The 19587-nt window shown below is 39.8% G+C and overlaps 2 protein-coding genes across 2 annotated transcripts in view; both read right to left on the bottom strand.

Annotated features, from left to right (window-relative positions):
• Nucleotides 1-3972: 3972 nt before the first annotated feature.
• Nucleotides 3973-7021, bottom strand: TMCO2 (transmembrane and coiled-coil domains 2). The gene is made up of 2 exons (XM_012646689.1): nt 6694-7021; nt 3973-4372 (listed from the first exon to the last, which is right to left on the bottom strand). Exons 1-2 carry the CDS (start codon nt 6934-6936, stop codon nt 4055-4057), a joined length of 561 nt encoding a protein of 186 aa, XP_012502143.1. The 5' UTR covers nt 6937-7021; the 3' UTR covers nt 3973-4054.
• Nucleotides 7022-12958: 5937 nt separating this feature from the next.
• Nucleotides 12959-19587, bottom strand: part of RLF (rearranged L-myc fusion) — a 76547-nt gene continuing 69918 nt past the window's right edge. Inside the window, exon 8 of the mRNA XM_012646775.1 lies at nt 12959-18086. Within this exon, the coding sequence (XP_012502229.1) occupies nt 13428-18086 (4659 nt within the window). The 3' untranslated portion in view covers nt 12959-13427. The remainder of the gene's footprint in view (nt 18087-19587) is intronic.

The following is a 19587-nucleotide window of genomic DNA, read 5'->3' on the forward strand; positions in this document are numbered from 1 at the left end:
GATGCCACTGCACTCTACCTGGGGCGACACAGCAAGACCCTGTCTCAAAAAAAAAAAAATTAAGTGATTTAATAGTTTTATCTTAAAAAGTCAGTATTTACATCCATTGCAACTATTTAAAATATATGATGAAAACTTTTAGGCATCAACTTAAATATAAGATATGATAAGCACTTTTTTTTAATCATTTTCTCTCCCTTGGGCCAAAATTGCTATGCCCTCTTCACTCTTGTCTTCACCTGTCTGTGAGTCTGAAGCCTCACAGAAGCTTCTGCCACCCAAATTGTGGCTAAGAACACAGGGTTAGAGTCAAGCTGCTCAAGTGCCAGTCACAGCTGCACCACATATTAGCAAGTTATTTAAAATCTCAGTGCATCAGTTCCTCATCAGTAAAATGAGAATAATAGTACATATTTGTCTCCTCATATTGTTAGGATCAAATGAGAAAATTCATGTAAAATTCCTAGCAATGTATATGGGTTTGAGTGAGTGCCCAATAAAGGTTAGCTACCACTTGGGAAAATGACATCATAACATTGATCTGTCACGTGTTTCTGAAGAAATAGGGGAACAGAAAGCCAGGGTGAAATTTCAAAAAACCAAGAGTAACTGGAATTCACTCATTCAACAAATACTGAGTGTCTGCGAAATACCAGGCACTGTTCCGGGTGCTCAGGACATAGCAGTGAACCAAAGCCCCTCTTCTCCTGAAGCTTACATTCTTAGTGGGCTAAGGCAGATGGAGTGTTTGACAGGTAATAAGCAAATATCTAACACTAAAAGTGCAGGTGGTGATAAGTGCTATGAAGAAAAAGCAGGGGAAGGGGGATACAGCATGTTGGTGGGAGGGATGCTACTTTACTTCAGATGGTGAAGGAAAGCCTCTCAGAGTAACTGGCATTTGAGACCCCCTCAGCCTCCCAAAGAAAGAGAAGAAGCCATGTGGATATCTGGGGAAAATGCCAATCAGAGTGAACAGCAAGTGCAAAGGCCCCTAGGCTGGCCAATGCTTAGTATATCTGAGGACGGGTAAGAGAGTGTAAGAAGAGTAGGGAGGAGGGGGAAGGCAGACCATGCCATCATTCACAGTCTGTCAGTCAAGAACTTTTGGCCGGGCGCGGTGGCTCACGCCTGTAATCCTAGCTCTCTGGGAGGCCGAGGCGGGCGGATCGTTTGAGCTCAGGAGTTCGAGACCAGCCTGAGCAAGAGCGAGACCCCGTCTCTACTAAAATTAGAAAGAAATTAATTGGACAACTAAAAATATAGAGAAAAAATTAGCCGGGCATGGTGGCGCATGCCTGTAGTCCCAGCGACTTGGGAGGCTGAGGCAGGAGGATCGCTTGAGCCCAGGAGTTTGAGGTTGCTGTGAGCTAGGCTGACGCCATGGCACTCTAGCCTGGGCAACACAGTGAGACTCTGTCTCAAAAAAAAAAAAAAAAAAAAAAAAGAACTTGACTTTTACTCACAATGAAAGAATAAGCCATTGCAGGGTTTTGAGCAGAGGAGTGATGGTCCCTCTCGCTACGGTGTGGAGATAAATTTAATGGGGATACAGATGGAAGCAGAGAGTGTAATTAGGAGGCCATTTCAAGAATCCAGGTGAGAGATGATGGCTTGGACTAGGGTGGTAGCAGTGGAGAGAAAAGTGAATTATGGAAGGTAAATAATCACTCATTCCCTTTTTCAGAAAGACGGTGCTAATAGAGGGGCTGACCTGTGTGGAGTCTAAAAATGGGAGCCTCAAAACAAGCTATTGGCAGGATTTTGCCAAAGAATAAAGATTCAATTTGGGGGATAAGGATTTTTCTCCCTAGAGTGGTAGACATTGCTGTGGGGGTAGTTCACCTACTCCAGCTAACCTAAATGATAAAATAGTTCTCAAGCTCTTCCCTTATCTTGGCTTGATTCTCTGCTTACCAAGCATCCAAGGTCCCTTAATTGATACCCTGGCTATAAGTGCTCTGGTCACGAGAAATGAATGACCACCACTAGGAATGAATACTTGAATACTCAGCCTCTTATTATTGTGGTGTGAATCACACATCCTTTCTGAGGAGCTGAGAGCCAGAAATGAGGTGACTCCGCCAGTTTCTACCACACTGTGCACCCTAACAGGGGCAGCCAACCTGTTATTTCTTTTGCATTTGGCTCATTCTACTTTCTACCTCATTCCACAGTCTGTTTCCCAGGCTGACTACTAAATCTATGTTACTCCCTCTTAAAAAATCTATAATGGTCCATTTCCAATAGTGCAAAGTCCATACTATACAGTACAAATGTGAATATTAAGGACCTCTTCTAACACTGTCTGTTGATATACACCAGAGGGATAACCAAGACAAGATGACCGAAATGAAATTTAGACAGCGCAAAAATTGAGAGATTGACTGTAAAAGATTGATATAGCACTCTATCAGCAGCACAATAACAAACCTCTCACCTAAACCATTAGACAGTGCCCATTGTTAACTTCCATCTGTTCTGTCCAACACATCATGAATTAAAGCTAATTTGAGGATGAGGTTAGTGTGTCTTGCCCTGAAGCCAAAATCTTTAATCCTAGCTTTGGAAATAGTTGGTGTATCAGCCACCCTAAAACTCTCCTTGTTCCCCAGGCAAACCATCCATTTTTTTTTTTTTTTTTAAGAGACAGGGTCTTGCTCTCTCACCTGGGCTGGAGTGCCATGGCTCGATCATAGCTCACTGTAACTTTGGACTCCTGGGCTCAAGTGATCCTCCCACCTCAGCCTTCAAGTAACTGGGACTAGAGGTGTGCACCACCACACCAGCTAAGCCATCCTTTTTATGTATACCTCCGTGATGATCCCACCAAGGGGAATGAATACCTTCCATTTCATTGTCTGCCTGTGTAATCCTTTATGGGAGAGTTCAATGCAAAGCCTTTCCTGGCCCCACCCTGTATTCACCCACCTGTTTTTGCACTTGGTACACTGTACAGCGAAGTCTCATCTTACACAGGGGTAGCATTTTAACACCAGGGCACTAGGCAGAAATTACAAACGGTCAAAATTACCCTTGGAAATCCCTTGGGGAGAAGTCACTTGGGAGATTGCTACATTGTATCTTGCTGAGCAGCATAGCCAATTTTTCTCCAGAATGGCAACAAATCACTATTTGCTCACCAAAAGAAATATTTCACTTAGGTGCCAAATGGTTACAAAGTGTTTCAAATGGCCACAATCACATTTATTGTGTCAAAAATGCACACACTATAAGGTTTGTGGAATCTGAGACCTGCTGAGAGAACCATCTATTGCCATCTCGCAGTAGGCCACCTCTCTCTCTCTCTCTCTCTCTCTGTGTCACTCATCTGGGTACACATTCATTGAGTAGAATGCCTCCATGTTTTCCTCCCTGTCAAGGAGAATTTACTTCAGTTCAAGATGATAGGACCCCACTGTATTATAATTGCCCATTCTGAAATTACCCGTCCATCCAGCCAAACTGATGCCCCTGAAGTACTGAGGCAGAGTCCCAGGCACTGTTACAATGCTTGGCGTACAATAGGTATCAGTAAAAGCTGTGTAAAATTAAACAGTCTCCTTTATGTCAGTCTACTTCATAGCCATTGCCCAACTTTGAGTAATTAATGCAGGAGACCCCTGGGACACATATTTACTTTTAGGCCAAGGACCAGTACAGGGGCCAGCCTACTTCTACAGGACAGCCCATAGCACAGCCCTCAAATAGCACTTTCCTGCTTTTTATTATATCCAATCCAACCCCTTCCGCATGGACCTCAAGGCCATGTCCTTGACCACCCTCCTTCTTTCCCCACCTGTTCGGTTCCAGTCTGACTCTCCGTTCTGATACAGCTGCGTATGATCTCTAGCCTGCTGAGCGAGCACCACAGTCCCAGAGACATTATTAACTACCCACACTTATAACCTCACATTACCCCACCAAAGTAGATCTGCCCTACTAAATAGAGAGCCAGTCCTTGCCGGGTCATTTCAATATAGTTCTCTATCTTTATTGATACATCACTGCACACATGAGGGAAACAGTGCTTTCTGGAAAAGACAGGAGTCCATCACATTTCAGATGTGGAAGTAAACCCTGATGTGGGCAAGGGACTCTGGCAGTCGGAGCAGCTGCAGTAGGGCTCAGAGGAGCAATTCCTCTTTGTAGATGGTTTTTGGGCAACAATCATCCCCTCCAGGTCCTTTACTTTGTTTTCCACCATCTGAAGTTTTTTCAAAATTTTCTCTTGCAGACCCAAGGACAGGAAGAGATTATTACTGTCTTGAAGTTGGAAAGCACTCCCTTCTGGGTTGGCTAGCAAAGCCTGAAAAAAATCTGCGCCTTTCTTGTAAATTTTGTAGAGTGTGATTACAAACAATAATGTTTTCTAAAATGAAACAACAGAAGCTGAGTGTTACTTGCTTATTCATGTGAAATGCCACAATTTACTATAGATGCAAAACAAAACAAAAATGTAAGAGTAACAATAATTCCTCATTCTGATGCCGAGCCTTCCATTTAAAAAAACATTTTCACACCCATTTTATCCTTTGATTTTTACCACAAACTGGAGAGAGATGCAGGTCAGAGATTATTATTTGCATTTAACTAATTAAGACTATAATAATAGATACCATTTGCTGAATGTCTGCCACATCCTGGGCTAGAAGTTACCTTGCCTATGCATGACCTATCGATGTAGAAAAAACATAAATGGATAATTATTTATATACCTTCCAGTTTGGACTCTGTCATTGTCCAAGGTCATATATTGGATATAGTAGAGGCCAGATTGGAATCCGGGAATTCTTACTTCTAAGCATACTTCTGGATTACCTGGTCATGGAAAAGTTTTAAAAATATGCTAGGACAGAGCTGGGCACATTGATTGCACACCTGTGGTCCCAGCTACTCGTAAGGCGGAGATGGGAGGATCACTTGAGGCCAGTTTGAGGCTGTAGTGTGCCATTATGGCACCTGTGAATAGCCACTGCACTCCAGCCTGGGCAGCATAGCGAGACCCTGTTAAAAAAAATTTTTTTTAAGGTATATACTAGGGCAGATTCCTGCCAGGATAAGAATAAAACCAATCATTTTTTCCCTATTATAATAACTAGCACTACATATTGAATATGTGTTAAACTTTATACATACAATATCTCCTTTAATCCTGACAACAACCCTATGAGGGAAGCGCTGCTAGCAAGTCCATCTTACAGATAAGGAAATGGGCTTAGAGGTTAAGTGACAGCTCTCAGGTCACAGAGCAAGTGGTGCAACAAAGATTTAAGTCCAAGCAGTCTGACTTCAGGGCCTACACTATTAACCACTCTGTTTATACTACCTCTTTTTCTTGGCTGAGCTGTCTGGAGGGCTGCAAGCCCATCTTACTGATTGAGCTAAACTCAGATAAGAGTTTGTTTTCTTGCCTTACATTCTATTAGCTAATTAAAATGTGTGCATATGTATATGTACATATATGTATACACATATACATTCCTGTTGAGGATTTAGGACAGCTGGTTTACATTAAATGAGATTTTGGAGAACTAAATTTGGAATACTAAAAACTGGATTTAAATCTCAGCTTTGTCAGCTCTTACAAAATACGTGAACTTGGGCAGGTGATAACCAAGTTCCCTCACCTACAAAATGGAGATGATAATCCGATGATCCCTGCCCTGGCTACTGTGCAGGATTGGAGGTGGCGGGGGTCGGAGTGGTGGTGGTGGGCAAGGCGTTGGTTGGTTTGTTTTTTTGAGATCGCACTCTGTTGCCTAGGCTGGTCTTGAACTTCTGGCCTCAAGTGATCCTACTGCCTCAGCCTCCCAAAGTGCTGGGATTACAGGAATGAGCCACCTCGCTTGGCCTATGCAGTTTTGACAGGTTAAGACAGAAAAATGCCTGTGACCATGACTCCTAAACAATAGTGACATATGAAAATAAGCGAATGCTATAAAATGATCCAATAATAACTTCCCTCTGCATTAAGTAAACTCATCACTCTTTAAGAAAGCCCTCTTCAATTGTGCCCTTAAATTTCTACTGAACCTCAATGCACTTCAGTTTCTTCATTTGTCATGTGAAAATAACCTCCATCTATTTCATGGAATTGAGATTCTCAAAGCACTTTGACTATATTGTAAATAAACTATTATTATTGGTGATTAAACAGAAGTACGTAAGTCCTAAATGTTTCTTACAATCTCAGCCAGCTAAATTCCTATTCCCAAAAAGAGGTCCTGTATATTTATGGAGACTTATCTTGTTGAAACACAATAATGAAAACATTTTGGTGACTTAACGAATACATATGCCTCCTTATCAGTTACAGAGCAATGGAATAGTAAGAACAGAAAGGCCATACCCAAGATCCCAGTTATATGACAGTGCCTATACCATAAACATAGTAGGCACTCAAAGATGAATAAGTGATCAAATTAGAGAATAAAGCTGCTTTCTCAGGTTATGAACTTGTTTGATCTATTTTATTATAACAGGTAAGCAGACCATCGAGATCAAGAGCATTTTTATGCCCCAAACCTAATTGGTGAAGGTTTTCAAGGATAACCTAGTTTCAACCAACTAAAAAGACAAGAGTTCACCTTTGCTCGTCTGCATGGTCTTAAAACTGGGTGGCAGCAATATGAGAATTAATCAAATTTCAGTTTATAACTATTTAAATTTCTTGAAATAAAAGAGTATAACCTGAATGGATCGAACACTTCGTTTCCATAAGGTATATAATCCTATTCCCAACACGATCAGAAAGGAAATCCCCAGGATGGTTTGCACAGCCGGAGCAAGATTATCTAGTATCCCCAGATTTGTTTGCTGAGGCGCACTTGTCTCTCCCAGAAAATTTGCTTGTATCCAATTCCATATTGTGCTCAGAGAGAGAGAATCTAAGAGGCTGTCCCAGGTAGAAAGTGAAGGTGAAGATGGTGGCATTTTAATAAGACAGCAGCTCTAGGAACTACATGGGCAGAGGCTTCAGGAATCTAGATATGAGTTAGGGGGAGTGGCCTGGGAGCCTAGGTGTTCTGGCGCCACAAAGCTGTGCTTTGTGATGTCACTGTTCCAAAAATCAGCTTGATTCCCACTCAGTCTTCCCACTCGAAACTAACCAGGCACTGGCCTGGGTTTTCAGTTCATGCATATTGCTTTCTCTGGTCTTCAGCTAGTCCTAGCTCCAGCACAGCATTATCCAATACAACTTTCTGCAATGACATGTTCCGTATCTGTCCTTTCCAATATGGTAACCACCAGTCACTTGAAATGTGGATAGTGTAGCAGAGGGATTGTATTTTGCATTGCAATTTTAATTAATTTTAAATAACCACATGTGAACAGTGTAGATACAGAGTATTTCCAACAATTCCATGAAATGAACAGCAGCTGTTTTCACATGACAAATGATAAACTGAAGTGTGTTGAGGTGGAGTAGAAATTTGAGGAGATAGGATTTAAAAAGGGGTTTCTTATAGAGTGGTTTACTTAGTAAATATGGAAAGAGGTTACTAATGGATCATTTTCTAGCATTCCTCTTTCATATATCACTATTGTTTAGAAATTATGATCTTTGGGAAGGCATTCTACATATTTGAGCCTCACTCTGCTTATCTATTTGCAGATGGAGATTTCACCGCCTTCACAAGGTTTGTATTAGGAACAAATGGTATCAATTCTAAGCACTTGGGAAACAGTAGCATGCTACACTGTAACTCATATGACATGTTATTGAACGAATTATTTACTGACTAGTATCTGTCTACTCATCAATGAAGTATGAAGATATAAAAATAAAATGTATGATCAGTTCTCAGAAAGCATTCATGAAAAAAGATAGTTCACATACAAGTATATATACTCTAAATTGTGAGATCAGATTACAAAGACAGCAAGAATCCAAAAGAGTTTACACCAAGAGAAGAAGGGGCACAGTAAGGAAGGAAAGAAAGGATCAATTACAACAATTTTTTTTTTTAAATAGTCTGATGCTATACAAGGTTAAGATATGGAAGGCAGACACCACAGGTTCCAATTTGTTCATTCTGGTTGACTGAGTGAAAAAACAGGAATAGAGAAGTCTGTTGGAGAAGTAATAACTATTTTGTTCTTGCAGGAAAGGGAGGTGTGGTATGTTGCTTGATGTGTCAGGGGCACATTCAGAAAATGGGGTCTAGAATGCTGTTGGAAATATAGTACTTATGTTAGGGTGAAATGACTTACTGACTTAGGAATGACTGCTGGTAATGTAAAACCCATAGTCCACTAGTGACTATGGCCAGAATCATTTCTAGCAAGGAATAAAAGTTACTCAGATAAGACTAGAGATTTGATTATAATCGTTTAAGCACAGGTCAGAAACCATTGAAGAATGGGTAAAACTAGAAATATTTTGGAGAAAGATAGGATTGTGAAAACTATTTCCCAAGACTCCCTACCCTAGATTACATAAGGTGAAGAGTTACATGGTACCTTATTCTCTACTTTCAAAGCATAAGACAATTACAGTTATTTGTGCAATTTTTGGTTTAATATCTGTCTTCCCTATTGTAAACTCAAGGAAGACAGGAACCATGTCCATTTTATTGAGTACTATACCCCTAGTGCTTGGCACATAGTAGGCAAAATAAGTATTTTTAAATGAATGTAAATATCTTTATAGCCAAAACTGCTCATTCATCAAGTGGCTATTATATTTGTGTAGATAAGTGTATGCAGTAGCTTTTAAGGTAAGTACTGGGAATGTGATGGATCTGGGTTTAAATTTTGGCTCTACTTAGTATTTTGGACAAGTTATTCACCTAAAGCTTAACACACTCATTTGTAAAGAATAATTCCTACTTCATAGAGCTGAAATGAAGATTTGATAATCTGTGTAAAAAAACCATGCCGTACATATAGGTAAGGGCCATTATTATTAGTAGCGAAATTTATGACCACATACAAGGTATTGTAAATCTCAAGAGTATAAGATGCTTCAAAGAGAATCTAGTCCAAAAACCCATTTATTTTTTGACTCCTCTCTTGGACACCCAAACAGCTCCAGTGATGAAGAATTTATCACTGTCTGTGGCAGGCATCTCAGCTCAGCTTCAAGAGTGTCATCCATCCATCTATCCAGCCATCCAGCCATCTGTCACTCAGTCACTTCCACTCCGTAGTTTTCCACATCACACGGTTAGTACTTAATGATGTATGCAATGCCTACTTTTCAAGCCTTCAATAGGTCCTCTGTTGCCTTTTAAACAAAATTCAAAATCTAGAACATGGTTATAGGGCACAAAAATACCTGCACCTGGTCCCTGCTTACCTATCCAACCTTCCCTCCCTTCCCTCTCCCATTTATTCTCTCAATTCCAGCTACAGCAGTCTTCTCAATGTCACCAACACACAAAGCTGCTCTACCACAAAGCCTCTGCAAATAATTGGATTACCCTCTGCCTGGATTTGTGTGTGTGTGTGTGTGTGTGTGTGCAGGCTGGAGTGCAGTGGCTATTCATAGGTACGATCATTATGCACTACAGCCTCAAACTCCTGGGCTCAAGTGATCCTTCTGCCTCAGCCTCCCAAGCAGCTGGGACTACGAGTACGCACCACTGCACCCAGCTATTGCCTGACTAACTTCTACCGATTTTTCCAGTTTCAGTTTAAATATCATCCTCAAGGAAGCTTTTCCTGTCTTTTTTTGGGTCCCCATCTCATAGTGCTTTTTTCCTATCACTTTTACTTAACTAATTATTTGTAGTGTTTTGTCTGTCTTCCCTACTAGACTCTAAATCTCCATGATGCAGGAAACTTAAGTTAGTCTTGTTCAACATTCTTATCACCCAGAGGCTAGCACATGGTATGTGCTTAGTAAATATTCGGCTTCTTATTAACATTCAGATAGCTTTCCTATGTCTCTGGTCCTCTTTTCCAGGCTAAACCTGCCAAATACATGTTGACAAGTTTTAAAATCTCCTAACTGTCCTGGTTACCTTCCTCGAAGTGATTCAGACCTCCAAAGGCAGTCTGTCAGAGTCCACTGTTTTTTTTTTTTTTTTGAGACAGAGTCTCACTCTGTTGCCCGGGCTAGAGTGAGTGCCGTGGCGTAGGCCTAGCTCTCAAACTCCTGGGCTCAAGCGATCCTACTGCCTGAGCCTCCTGAGTAGCTGGGACTACAGGCATGTGCCACCATGCCCGGCTAATTTTTTCTATATATTTTTAGTTGTCCAGATAATTTCTATTTTTTTTAGTAGAGACGGGGTCTCACTCTTGCTCAGGCTGGTCTCGAACTCCTGAGCTCAAACAATCTGCTGGCCTCGGCCTCCCAGAGTGCTAGGATTACAGGCGTGAGCCACCACGCCTGGCCTGTCAGAGTCCACTATTGCAAGTGTAAACCAAGCAGGCCAGAGCAGTGTAAGCCACTTTCTAGACCCAGCTCTACATAATATGGTATAAATCAGTAGCATCAAACCAGGAAGTATCAGTTTACTTTGGGGTGGGAGGTGGGGAAAAGCAACTTTTCTGACTTTTAGAACTTTCTTTCAGAAAGGAAGAAAATTTGACTTTTTCATAGGTTACAAGTTATTCACAGAAACAAAATGCACCAGTTTTCCATTTCTATATTCAATGAAGAAATGTTAACAATGAATGTAAGATTATGGAGTTGGAGCTGCATGACTTGGCTTTTACTTACACTTCGAATCTTATTTCCCACTATTCACTTTCTTTTTTCCTTTTTTCAGCAGTGATGGGGTATGTTGGCTGGTCTCGAACTCCTGGCCTCAAGCAATCCTCTTGCCATGAACTCCCAAAGTGCTGGGATTACAGGCATGAGCCACCATGACTGGCCCACTATTTGCTTTCAAAAACAATACATTTAGTTTGCAGAACTGTGGTATTTTTGGTACTTCAAATACCACCTGCAATTTTTCATGTTATTCCTTCACATTAAGTGCCCCTCCCTGATTTTCATCTAGTCAGAAGAGATTGGAAACTGGGCTCAATCTCTATTTGTGTCAGCAAGGCAAGACACTTCCATCTCTATCTCAAGTTCTTTATCTGTCAAATAAGGATAATAACAGCACCTGCTTCATGGGATTATGAAAACTCAAGATAATTTTACGTGAAGTGCTAAAAAGCATAATTATCCTGAATTCTCATAGTACTTCCCACTTTGTATTCCAGGCCAGTGCTTCTAGAACTTTTCTGTGCCTATGTATGATTCATCCACAGATCTTACTATTATAAAATGTAGATTTTGGTCCAGTAGGGTCTGGAGTGGGGCCTGAAATTCTTCATTTTCAACAAACTCCTAGGTGATGCCCAACCTGCTGGCCGCTACCACGCTTTGAGTAACAATGTTCTGAGCTACCCCAGCCCTCCTTCACCTTTTGTTAAAGCTCCATGAAGGCCTTGAAAATTTACTTTGTATTTGTGTCTCCCAAAGCACCTGGAACTGTATGTTTTTAAATACATGTGTACTTATACAGTTGGTGAATGATTATGCCCCCCGAGACTATGTCCTTGGCAGCTCAGCTCAGAAGTAGGCAATCTTGCCCAATGTGGTAGCTCACACCTATAATTCTAGCACTCTGGGAGGATTGCTTAAAGCCAGGAGTTCAAGACCAGCCTAAGCAAGAGGGAGACTCTGTCTCTACCAAAAAAACCCAGAAAAAATTAGCCAGGTGTGGTGGCTAGAGCCTGTAGTCCCAGCTACCTGAGAGGCTGAGGCAGGAGGATTGCTTAAGCCCAGGAGTCTGAGGTTGCAGTAAGCTATGATGATGCCACTGTCTTAAAAAAAAAAAACCCAACAAAACAAACAAACAAAAAAACAACAAAGAAGTAGGCAATCTGGGACTGAGGCAGGACAGATTGGGAATAGAATGCCCCTAGGAAAAGTAATCAAAATCTTCCTTTTCCACAATTCCCCACCTCTTTCACACATATGCTCATGAAAATGGGGGGGGGGGACGACAATGAAACCAGAAAATTCTGGGTAAAAGTAGAGAATGAAAGTGTCTGGAACTTTTGAAATCCTAACCGCAGGGATGAGAAAGAAATGTCAACTGTGTGTTTGAGTCATTTCATTGCTAGCTAATGAAAGTGGTTGAAAACTTCACAAGGAACAGACAATAAAGCTACTGTATTTATAAGAACATATTGCTATCCCTGTTATTAAACAAAAATGTCCCACAGTCCACTGAAACTCAACACATCCAAAAACCAAACTCGTCTTGGCTTTTCATCCTCTTCCCAAATACCCATTCCTCCTTTTGTATTCCGCCTTAACTGACTGCATCACTACCTAATCTTTAGGTTTCAAGTCCTTTTCTTCACTCCCCAAGCCCCGACAATCCTGTCTCCTTGATTTCATCTACTCTGCCTTCTGCTCCAAGTGTCAGTACAGACCCTCAAGTTTGCCTCAATTACTTCGACAGTCTTATATACTATTTCCACTCTCAGCTCTTAAAATCACACTCCACGTTTCAAGCGATCTATAAATTAAAATTTGAATGTGTTACTTTAACATCCTTCAAAGGCTCTCAGCTGTCTATAGACTCAAGTCCAAACTCCTAGTGTTCACGGTTTGGTTCCTGCCAATCTCTCTGCAATTACTTCACCCCTATCTATTGCTCCCCTTTTACTGTCAGCATATTATTTGTAGTTCCCTGGAAACATGCCTTCGTGCCTCCGCATTTGCAATCCCCTGCATATTTTGCTTGGCATACCCTTTCCTTTCTGCCTGCCCAACTTCTGGATATCCTCCTTTGGGAGCAATCTTGACTCCCAGAGCTAATTACTCAATCTCAGAATTTTCTTCCACAAAAATTTTAATAGCTATTAAAAAAAGACCCCTTCATCTGAATGGTTTAATAAGAAATGAAAAATTACTGGGGTAAAATACGACTACACATGTCAGAAAATAAGTGCAATTCCAGTTTACACGTGGCATGAAAACTCATTATGAGTAAACAAGAAATGGGTGAAAAATTGTAATTTATTGAAACTCAACTCAAAAAATATAAGATGCTGTAGTATACAATATATTACACAAAGCACCCTCAGGTGCACATTCAAGTCAAGTAAGAACTCCATATCCCTTTCCCTAGCCCTCCCACCCTGGGACCTTAGTATTTGTTTCATATACAATCATGCACACTTAATTTGAAAAAGGAAGCCCCAGTATATTTTGATGTATTAATTAGCACCAAACAAGAGTACAGTTCCATTTCTGTTTTTTAATAAACAAAAAAACCCAATCAATAAACCAACTGGAGAGCTAATGGACTCAGCCAATACTGCTGACATAGATATTATACATTCATGTAAATACACAGCCTATTCTACCCTAAACAACGGTGTGGCTGGGTCTCAGCCTTTGTTCGAGTTGGCAATTGTCCCCATGTTGCAGCGTTGGAGCCAGTCTATTTCTAAAACAAAATTGCTATTTAGGAACTTCCTACACAAAGCTCATCTGTCTTTTTTGTTGGAAACAAGTCTAAAATTGGTGTGGAAAACTTAGATCTTTCAAGAACAACCACTGGCCGAAGATAATGAAGCTGTTTTAAGGCAAGCTCTCCACAGTCTGTTAATGCTTTGTCCAATATGACCCTTAGGTTTTCCAAGGAAGGAACTGTTGTTGTTTCTGCTACTATCAAAGGTGGGATTGCAGTCAGGTTCTCATGAATTGTAGAGTCACTGGAAGAATGAGGTATGTCAACTTCAGGGTCATTGTCATTCACCATATTATTTGCCATAACATTCCCCGTTAAGTCATTACTGGGCTGTGAAGAATTACTTAATGTTAAGTGCTCTGTAGGCTCCCAATCATCAAAATCATCTTCTTTCTCTTCACTTTCCTGAATAAATTTCAGAAATGAAGATTCAAATCCCATAGGTTTGTAAGTCTTCAAATCAAATGACCTGGGCTGTGAATGCTTCCTAAAATTCTCTTTTGGAACATGGGTTGAATTTTTTACAATGTTTTCTTGCCCTGAACTATGCTGCCCACTTTCTGAGTCTTTGATCCTTGGTAAGGGCAGCTGGAAACTTGTGAAATAAGACCCACTTTCATTTCCACTGGGATTAGGTATGGAATTTTCTATTTTACAAGGAGGAGGCTGAACTATATTACATTGTTCCAAAGAAGTGGTTTCTGAACTATGGTTACATTTCAAAGTTCCCCGGTAGAGCAGAGTATTTGCATCAAATACTGGGCGGCTTTCCATACACCCTTTCTGACCTCCATCCCTTTCACCTGGATGAGAGGAATCAGTGTTCTGGCGGGGTGCACTACTGTCGCCTGGTGAATGGCTGTGCTTTGTGTGCTCGGATTCACAGCTTCTATTTTCTTCTTTCTTTATACAGGGATCTGTTTCAGAAGGGGGTTCCTCCTTAATTTTGGTACCATACTTAACACAAACAACAAGGTTCTCCATCTGTTGCTCTAAGTAGGCACTACTCATCTGATGGGTACGTTTGTAATGCCTCACTATGCTGCTCTCTAACTTCACCACAGATAAGCAACCTTGAACCATGCAGGGGTACTGTGTGTGTTCAGACTGCTCCACACACATATGTAGGGCTTCAGCTCTTGTTTTAAAACTAATTGGAGCTTTCTTTTCTTTGATTAAGCCACATTTTTTAGTCTTAGCATTAAATGATCTCCTGGTAGTCTGATGTTCATGCCCTTGAGTATGAGCTGTTTGACATACCTTCTCACTCCTTAGTAGTCTTTCATTTGTTACTTTCTGACTTCTAAAGAGATCATCGTAATAGTCCTTATGTCGGTAATATACATGTTGGGAGTAATTACTGCGATGGGTGAAAATCTGGCCACAGCCGTTGAGATCACAATGAATTTCATAATCTGAATGTATTTCTCCTTCAATATTATGCTGTTCCATCAAGTGGTGCTTCAACTTGTTGAATGTATAAAAAACAGCAGGGCACTGAGGCTGGTTACAAGAAAACCTTGCCACAGATTCAGCTTCAGAAAGTACTTTAGGCTCTTCAATATGGTCTAGGTTATGAGAGTCACTACAGTGCTTAGCCAGAGCTTTGGAGCACAGGAAGCGTTTGTTACATTCCTTATATTTGCAAGCAAATATCTTTTTACATTTGACAAGTTCCCTTTTGGTTCTTGCTTTGTCTTTTTCTAAACATAACTGTTCTTTGTTGTACTGATGTACAGTTCGGTAATGGCGAATCAAGCCTTTTAAATTGGTGAATGAGGAGTTGCAAGTTTTATGGATACAATGGAATGGTTTGTGGTATTTATTCAAAATATAGCACAGATTTCCTTTAGCAACAGTTCGCCTGCTACCTCTTCCCTCTCTTCCTTCTTGTTCTTCTCTATGGCTACCTATTGGTGATGAAATATCTGATGTTTTACTTTCTGTTTCTTCACAAGATGACTCCAAATCTGTTTCTGAACTGCATTCATCCTTTTTAGAATGACAGTGTGGCTTATCAGAGTTACTGTTGGGATCACCTCCAAGTTCTGCAGAACAATCACCTTTCAACCTTTCTACTGAGCATGGGCCTTCATGATCACATTTTTCATTATCTAATAGTCTGTGAGTTGCTCTGTCACTGCCAATTTGATGTTTGTTTTTATAATGAATCCTAAGGTGTGTTTTTCTCGTAAATGACCTTTGGCAAATATGACACTGGAATGGAGAATACCGATGTTGAAACATGGTTAACTGAAGGACTTTTTCTTTTGAATAATTATGCTTTTTAAGATAATGCATTAACAAAGCCTCTCTGGTCACAAATTCATATTTGCATCCTTGAAGCTCACAGAAAAAAGGCTTAGCCGCCAACTGTGCAAGGTACTGACTTGGCATATTTTCATCTTGATTCTGAAAATTAAGGTCTGAGATAGTAGATGAAACTGATTGAAGAGACTTAGCACCACTGGATGGGTACCCCTGCAATGACCCTGAGAAAGATCCATGTGTTATTGAGTTTTTCAAGCTTAAATGTTTCAAGCGTAACAGAAGTTCCAACATGGTATCCTCTGTACATGGTCTTTTAGAAGCACAAACGGAGGCTTCTGAGGAATAACCTTGATGTTCTCGTTTACATTTAGTATGAATATTGTGATCTAGACTTTCATCTGGGGAGTCACTATTTGTATCTGAACTGGGTTTTGTTTCTGCATCAAACTTTTCAGTTGTTTGATTATGTTCATTACCCAAACAAGGCAAGACATCTTTTGTCTTTATCTTTTTGGGTTTGAAATGGTATGGATGAACTTTCCGTAGATGTTTCTGCATTCCTCTTGCATTTTTGTATGTGGAACCACAGCCATCAAAACCACAGGTAAACTTAGTACCATCAAAACAAACTGCCACATTAGAACATTTTTCTTTTAAACTGGAGGGCACAAAGACTTTCTCATGAGATAATAATATATCCTGCATGGTTTCAGAGTGATCTAGTGTGTCAATCAACTCTTCATTCATTGAAGCTGAAGAGCTATGACTTAACTGATCACTAGAATTACTGTCACTGTTTTCTTTCAGGTTTTCTGCAGTTTCTGTATCTATTTGAGTAGTAGCTGATTCTGCACAGAAGAGAAGATCCTCAGGTAAATGTGATTTATCAGTTTGGTCAAGTAGATGGGGCTGATCAACACAATCTTGCTTTTCACCTGCTGCAGACTCCTCAAGTTTCACTGGTTTCTTTATATCTCCATTTGAACTTTCAACATTATGCATTGAGAGGTGATTCTGGTATTCAATTTTGGAATAATAGAACTTTTTACAGCCAAGAAAGTTGCACGTGTAAGATGCATCCCTAAAGTGTTGTGCTTCATGGTGGTAAAGCTGTCCCAAGTCACTGAAAACAATATTACAGCCGTTTAATTCACATTTATAACGCAGATCACCATGTTTTTGTTTATGGTTAAGTAGTTCATTTACTGATCCAAACCTAGCATAGCAATCTATAGATACACACATATAAGGCTGAGGACCACAATGCACTTGTTCATGCTCTCGCAGGTGAAAAGCAGACATGAAATGTCGTCGACAGTAAGTACACTTCTCTCTTCTATTTTTCATATCCAAGTAGTGCTTGGCATTTTCATCATTATTTTGGTGTTCAGCTTTAAGATGCACACTTAAGTATTTAAATTGCTTAAATACACGGGAACAGTCTGTACCAGGACATGGGTACAAATCTCTGTCTTGCAGGTGGCAATCTTCTAATTTGCTGAATGTGACATATTCATGAGATTCTCCTTTGGCTTGTTCATTCAATGAATGATTCTGCTCTGGGGTTGCAGAGGGGCTCTTGGGACAAATACCCTTTTGAGAGCCTTTTAACAGTAATTTCTTTTTAGAGCGGTCCCTTCTGCTTGGTGGCATTTTAACATGTTCCATCACATGAGGAACAAACATTTCTTTTCTCTTGAATTTTTTAATACAAACTGGACAGGTATAAATCCCGTCTTCCATATGCATCTTAGAATGATGAAGAATCCTGGCCTCTATATATTCCCGTTTACATAACAAACAGAAAAACTTATATTGAAGCCACCTCTGATATCTTTCAGAAGAGCCAATGGGTTTTTTGTCTCTTTTCTCCTTATGTTGATCTGTCAAATCTCTTCTTCTATATTGTTTATCTTCTTTACCTTCATCATAGTCACTGAGGATTGACTCTAAAACATCTGTGTCATTAATAGACATTTCATAGCCACTTAAATCATCATCAGAATCTGAGGCTTCTTGTCCTAGAAGTTGGTGGCAGTGTCGTTTTAAAGTTTTCCAGTCCCAAAATTCAGGATCAAAAGGCCAGTGGGCTTTTAAAGCTAGTAAGAGCTCACATCGAAGAGAATTCGGAACTGGTGCATTTTCTTCATCAAATTTTTGATCTGGTTGCAAATACAGATCTTCCAACATATTAAATCCATCCAAACTGGGTTCAATTAAGAATTCTGTAAGTTGACAGGCTCGTCTAACTTCTAAATCTCCTGGTAGAAGACAGGCGATTGTTTTACAAACTGATGCCTTCATCTCCTCATCCTCACTTGATCTGAGTTGAAGAGCTCTGACACATAGTAAAATTGACACCCCAAGACCAGCATCTTTTGCCTATTAAAAAAAAAAAGAAAAAGTTACATTTTTCTTATACAGAAATGTTACATAACTTTTGCTATAAGGTATTTTAGCTTCTCAAAGAGGCTAATTTAGAGAATTCTTACATTTTATCTTAAATCTTTCTTGATGTAAGTTACATTTAGATAACTTCTTGCCTCAACATGCAAAGGACTAGCTTAGCTGCTATAACAATGAACAACCATGAATATTTATAGAGGATACAGCTTTACAAAGCACTGCCTATTAAAGCAGACCCTAACTCCCAAGGAGCTTATTTATGTGCCAAATGTACAAACAATAAATGTACATGAATCCAAAGAAATTCAAGATAAATAAGGTCACTGAAGGATTAAAAAAAGAATAGTGTTAAGCTGTGTAGAAAGGATAGGGTTTAAATAAATAGGGGCAAGAGGAAACACAGGTATAGAAATGAATCTGAGATTAAATTCAATTTAAGAGACTTCATGTATCATGAACACTTGCGTTTTTTTAAAACCCCAAAGCTAAAATAAATGATCCTCTACATTTCCTCCTGAAAGAATTTAGTACTTTACAGTAACAGATGTACTGAATCTCAGAAATTGATTCCATGGAAAAACAACAGAAATCAGAAAATTGTTCTATGGTAGCAAGTTCTCGGAAACTAGTCAAAAATCAGGAAGAAGACCGGTCATATGTGATAAAAGATTAGTACATACAAGATAATTCTTTTATCGGAGAGGGGGAAATGAAATGTCTAAATAACATGAGCAAGAAAAGCAGGATTGCTGGGTGCGGTGGCTCCCACCTGTAATCCTAGAACATGGGGAGGCTTGAGGCCAGGAATTTGAAACTATCCTGGGCAACCACAGCAAGACCCCCTATGTCTACAAAAAAAGAAAAAGAAGAAGAAGAAGAAGAAGAAGAAAACAGGCAGGATCATACGGCAGAGTGGTGTAAAATGCAGTGGCTAAAACCATAGTTTTAGAGTTGGACTCTGAATGCCTTTGACCCCAGCTTCACTACAATGACAAGTTCTTAACTCCTCTAAACCTGTTTCTTCATCAGAAAAATGATAATAGTAGTGATAATATTAGATTTTTCTCCTAAGATTGTTACAAAAATGAAGTAAGATAATATAAAGTGATTACTACAATGCTGGCACATAGTAAATATTCAAAAGAATACCATGTAAAATAACTAAGAGTAAATCCCACTGTTTACATCAGTAAACAATTTGCTAAGCAATTATTCTGTGCCAGGCATCATTCTAAACGCTGGGAACACAAAGAAATAATTGCCACAGATTTACAAATCCCTTATTACATACTAGGCATTTACTCGAAATAAACTGTTTCGTATACATTACCATCATTTTATAGACAAAAAGTCCAAGGCTTGGAAGGTTAAGTTGCCCATGTCACCAGCTAGTGAGCAGAGGAACAAGGATTTAAACTTAAAGCAATCTATTTCTCTACATTCCATATCCTGATTCTAATTTATTCACCACTCCTTT

The sequence above is a fragment of the Propithecus coquereli genome, unplaced genomic scaffold, assembly GCF_000956105.1.
Source record: "Propithecus coquereli isolate 6110/MARCELLA unplaced genomic scaffold, Pcoq_1.0 Scaffold249, whole genome shotgun sequence".
NCBI classification, from domain to species: domain Eukaryota; kingdom Metazoa; phylum Chordata; class Mammalia; order Primates; family Indriidae; genus Propithecus; species Propithecus coquereli.

What these genes read in the sequence shown, in the direction of transcription:
- TMCO2 (XM_012646689.1), bottom strand. Translation starts at nt 6,936, where the DNA reads ATGCCACCATCTTCACCTTCACTTTCTACCTGGGACAGCCTCTTAGAT. An exon ending in GAAGTGTTCGATCCATTCAG is followed by an intron (nt 4,373 to 6,693) that starts GTTATACTCTTT and finishes GTTTCATTTTAG; the next exon opens with AAAACATTATTGTTTGTAAT.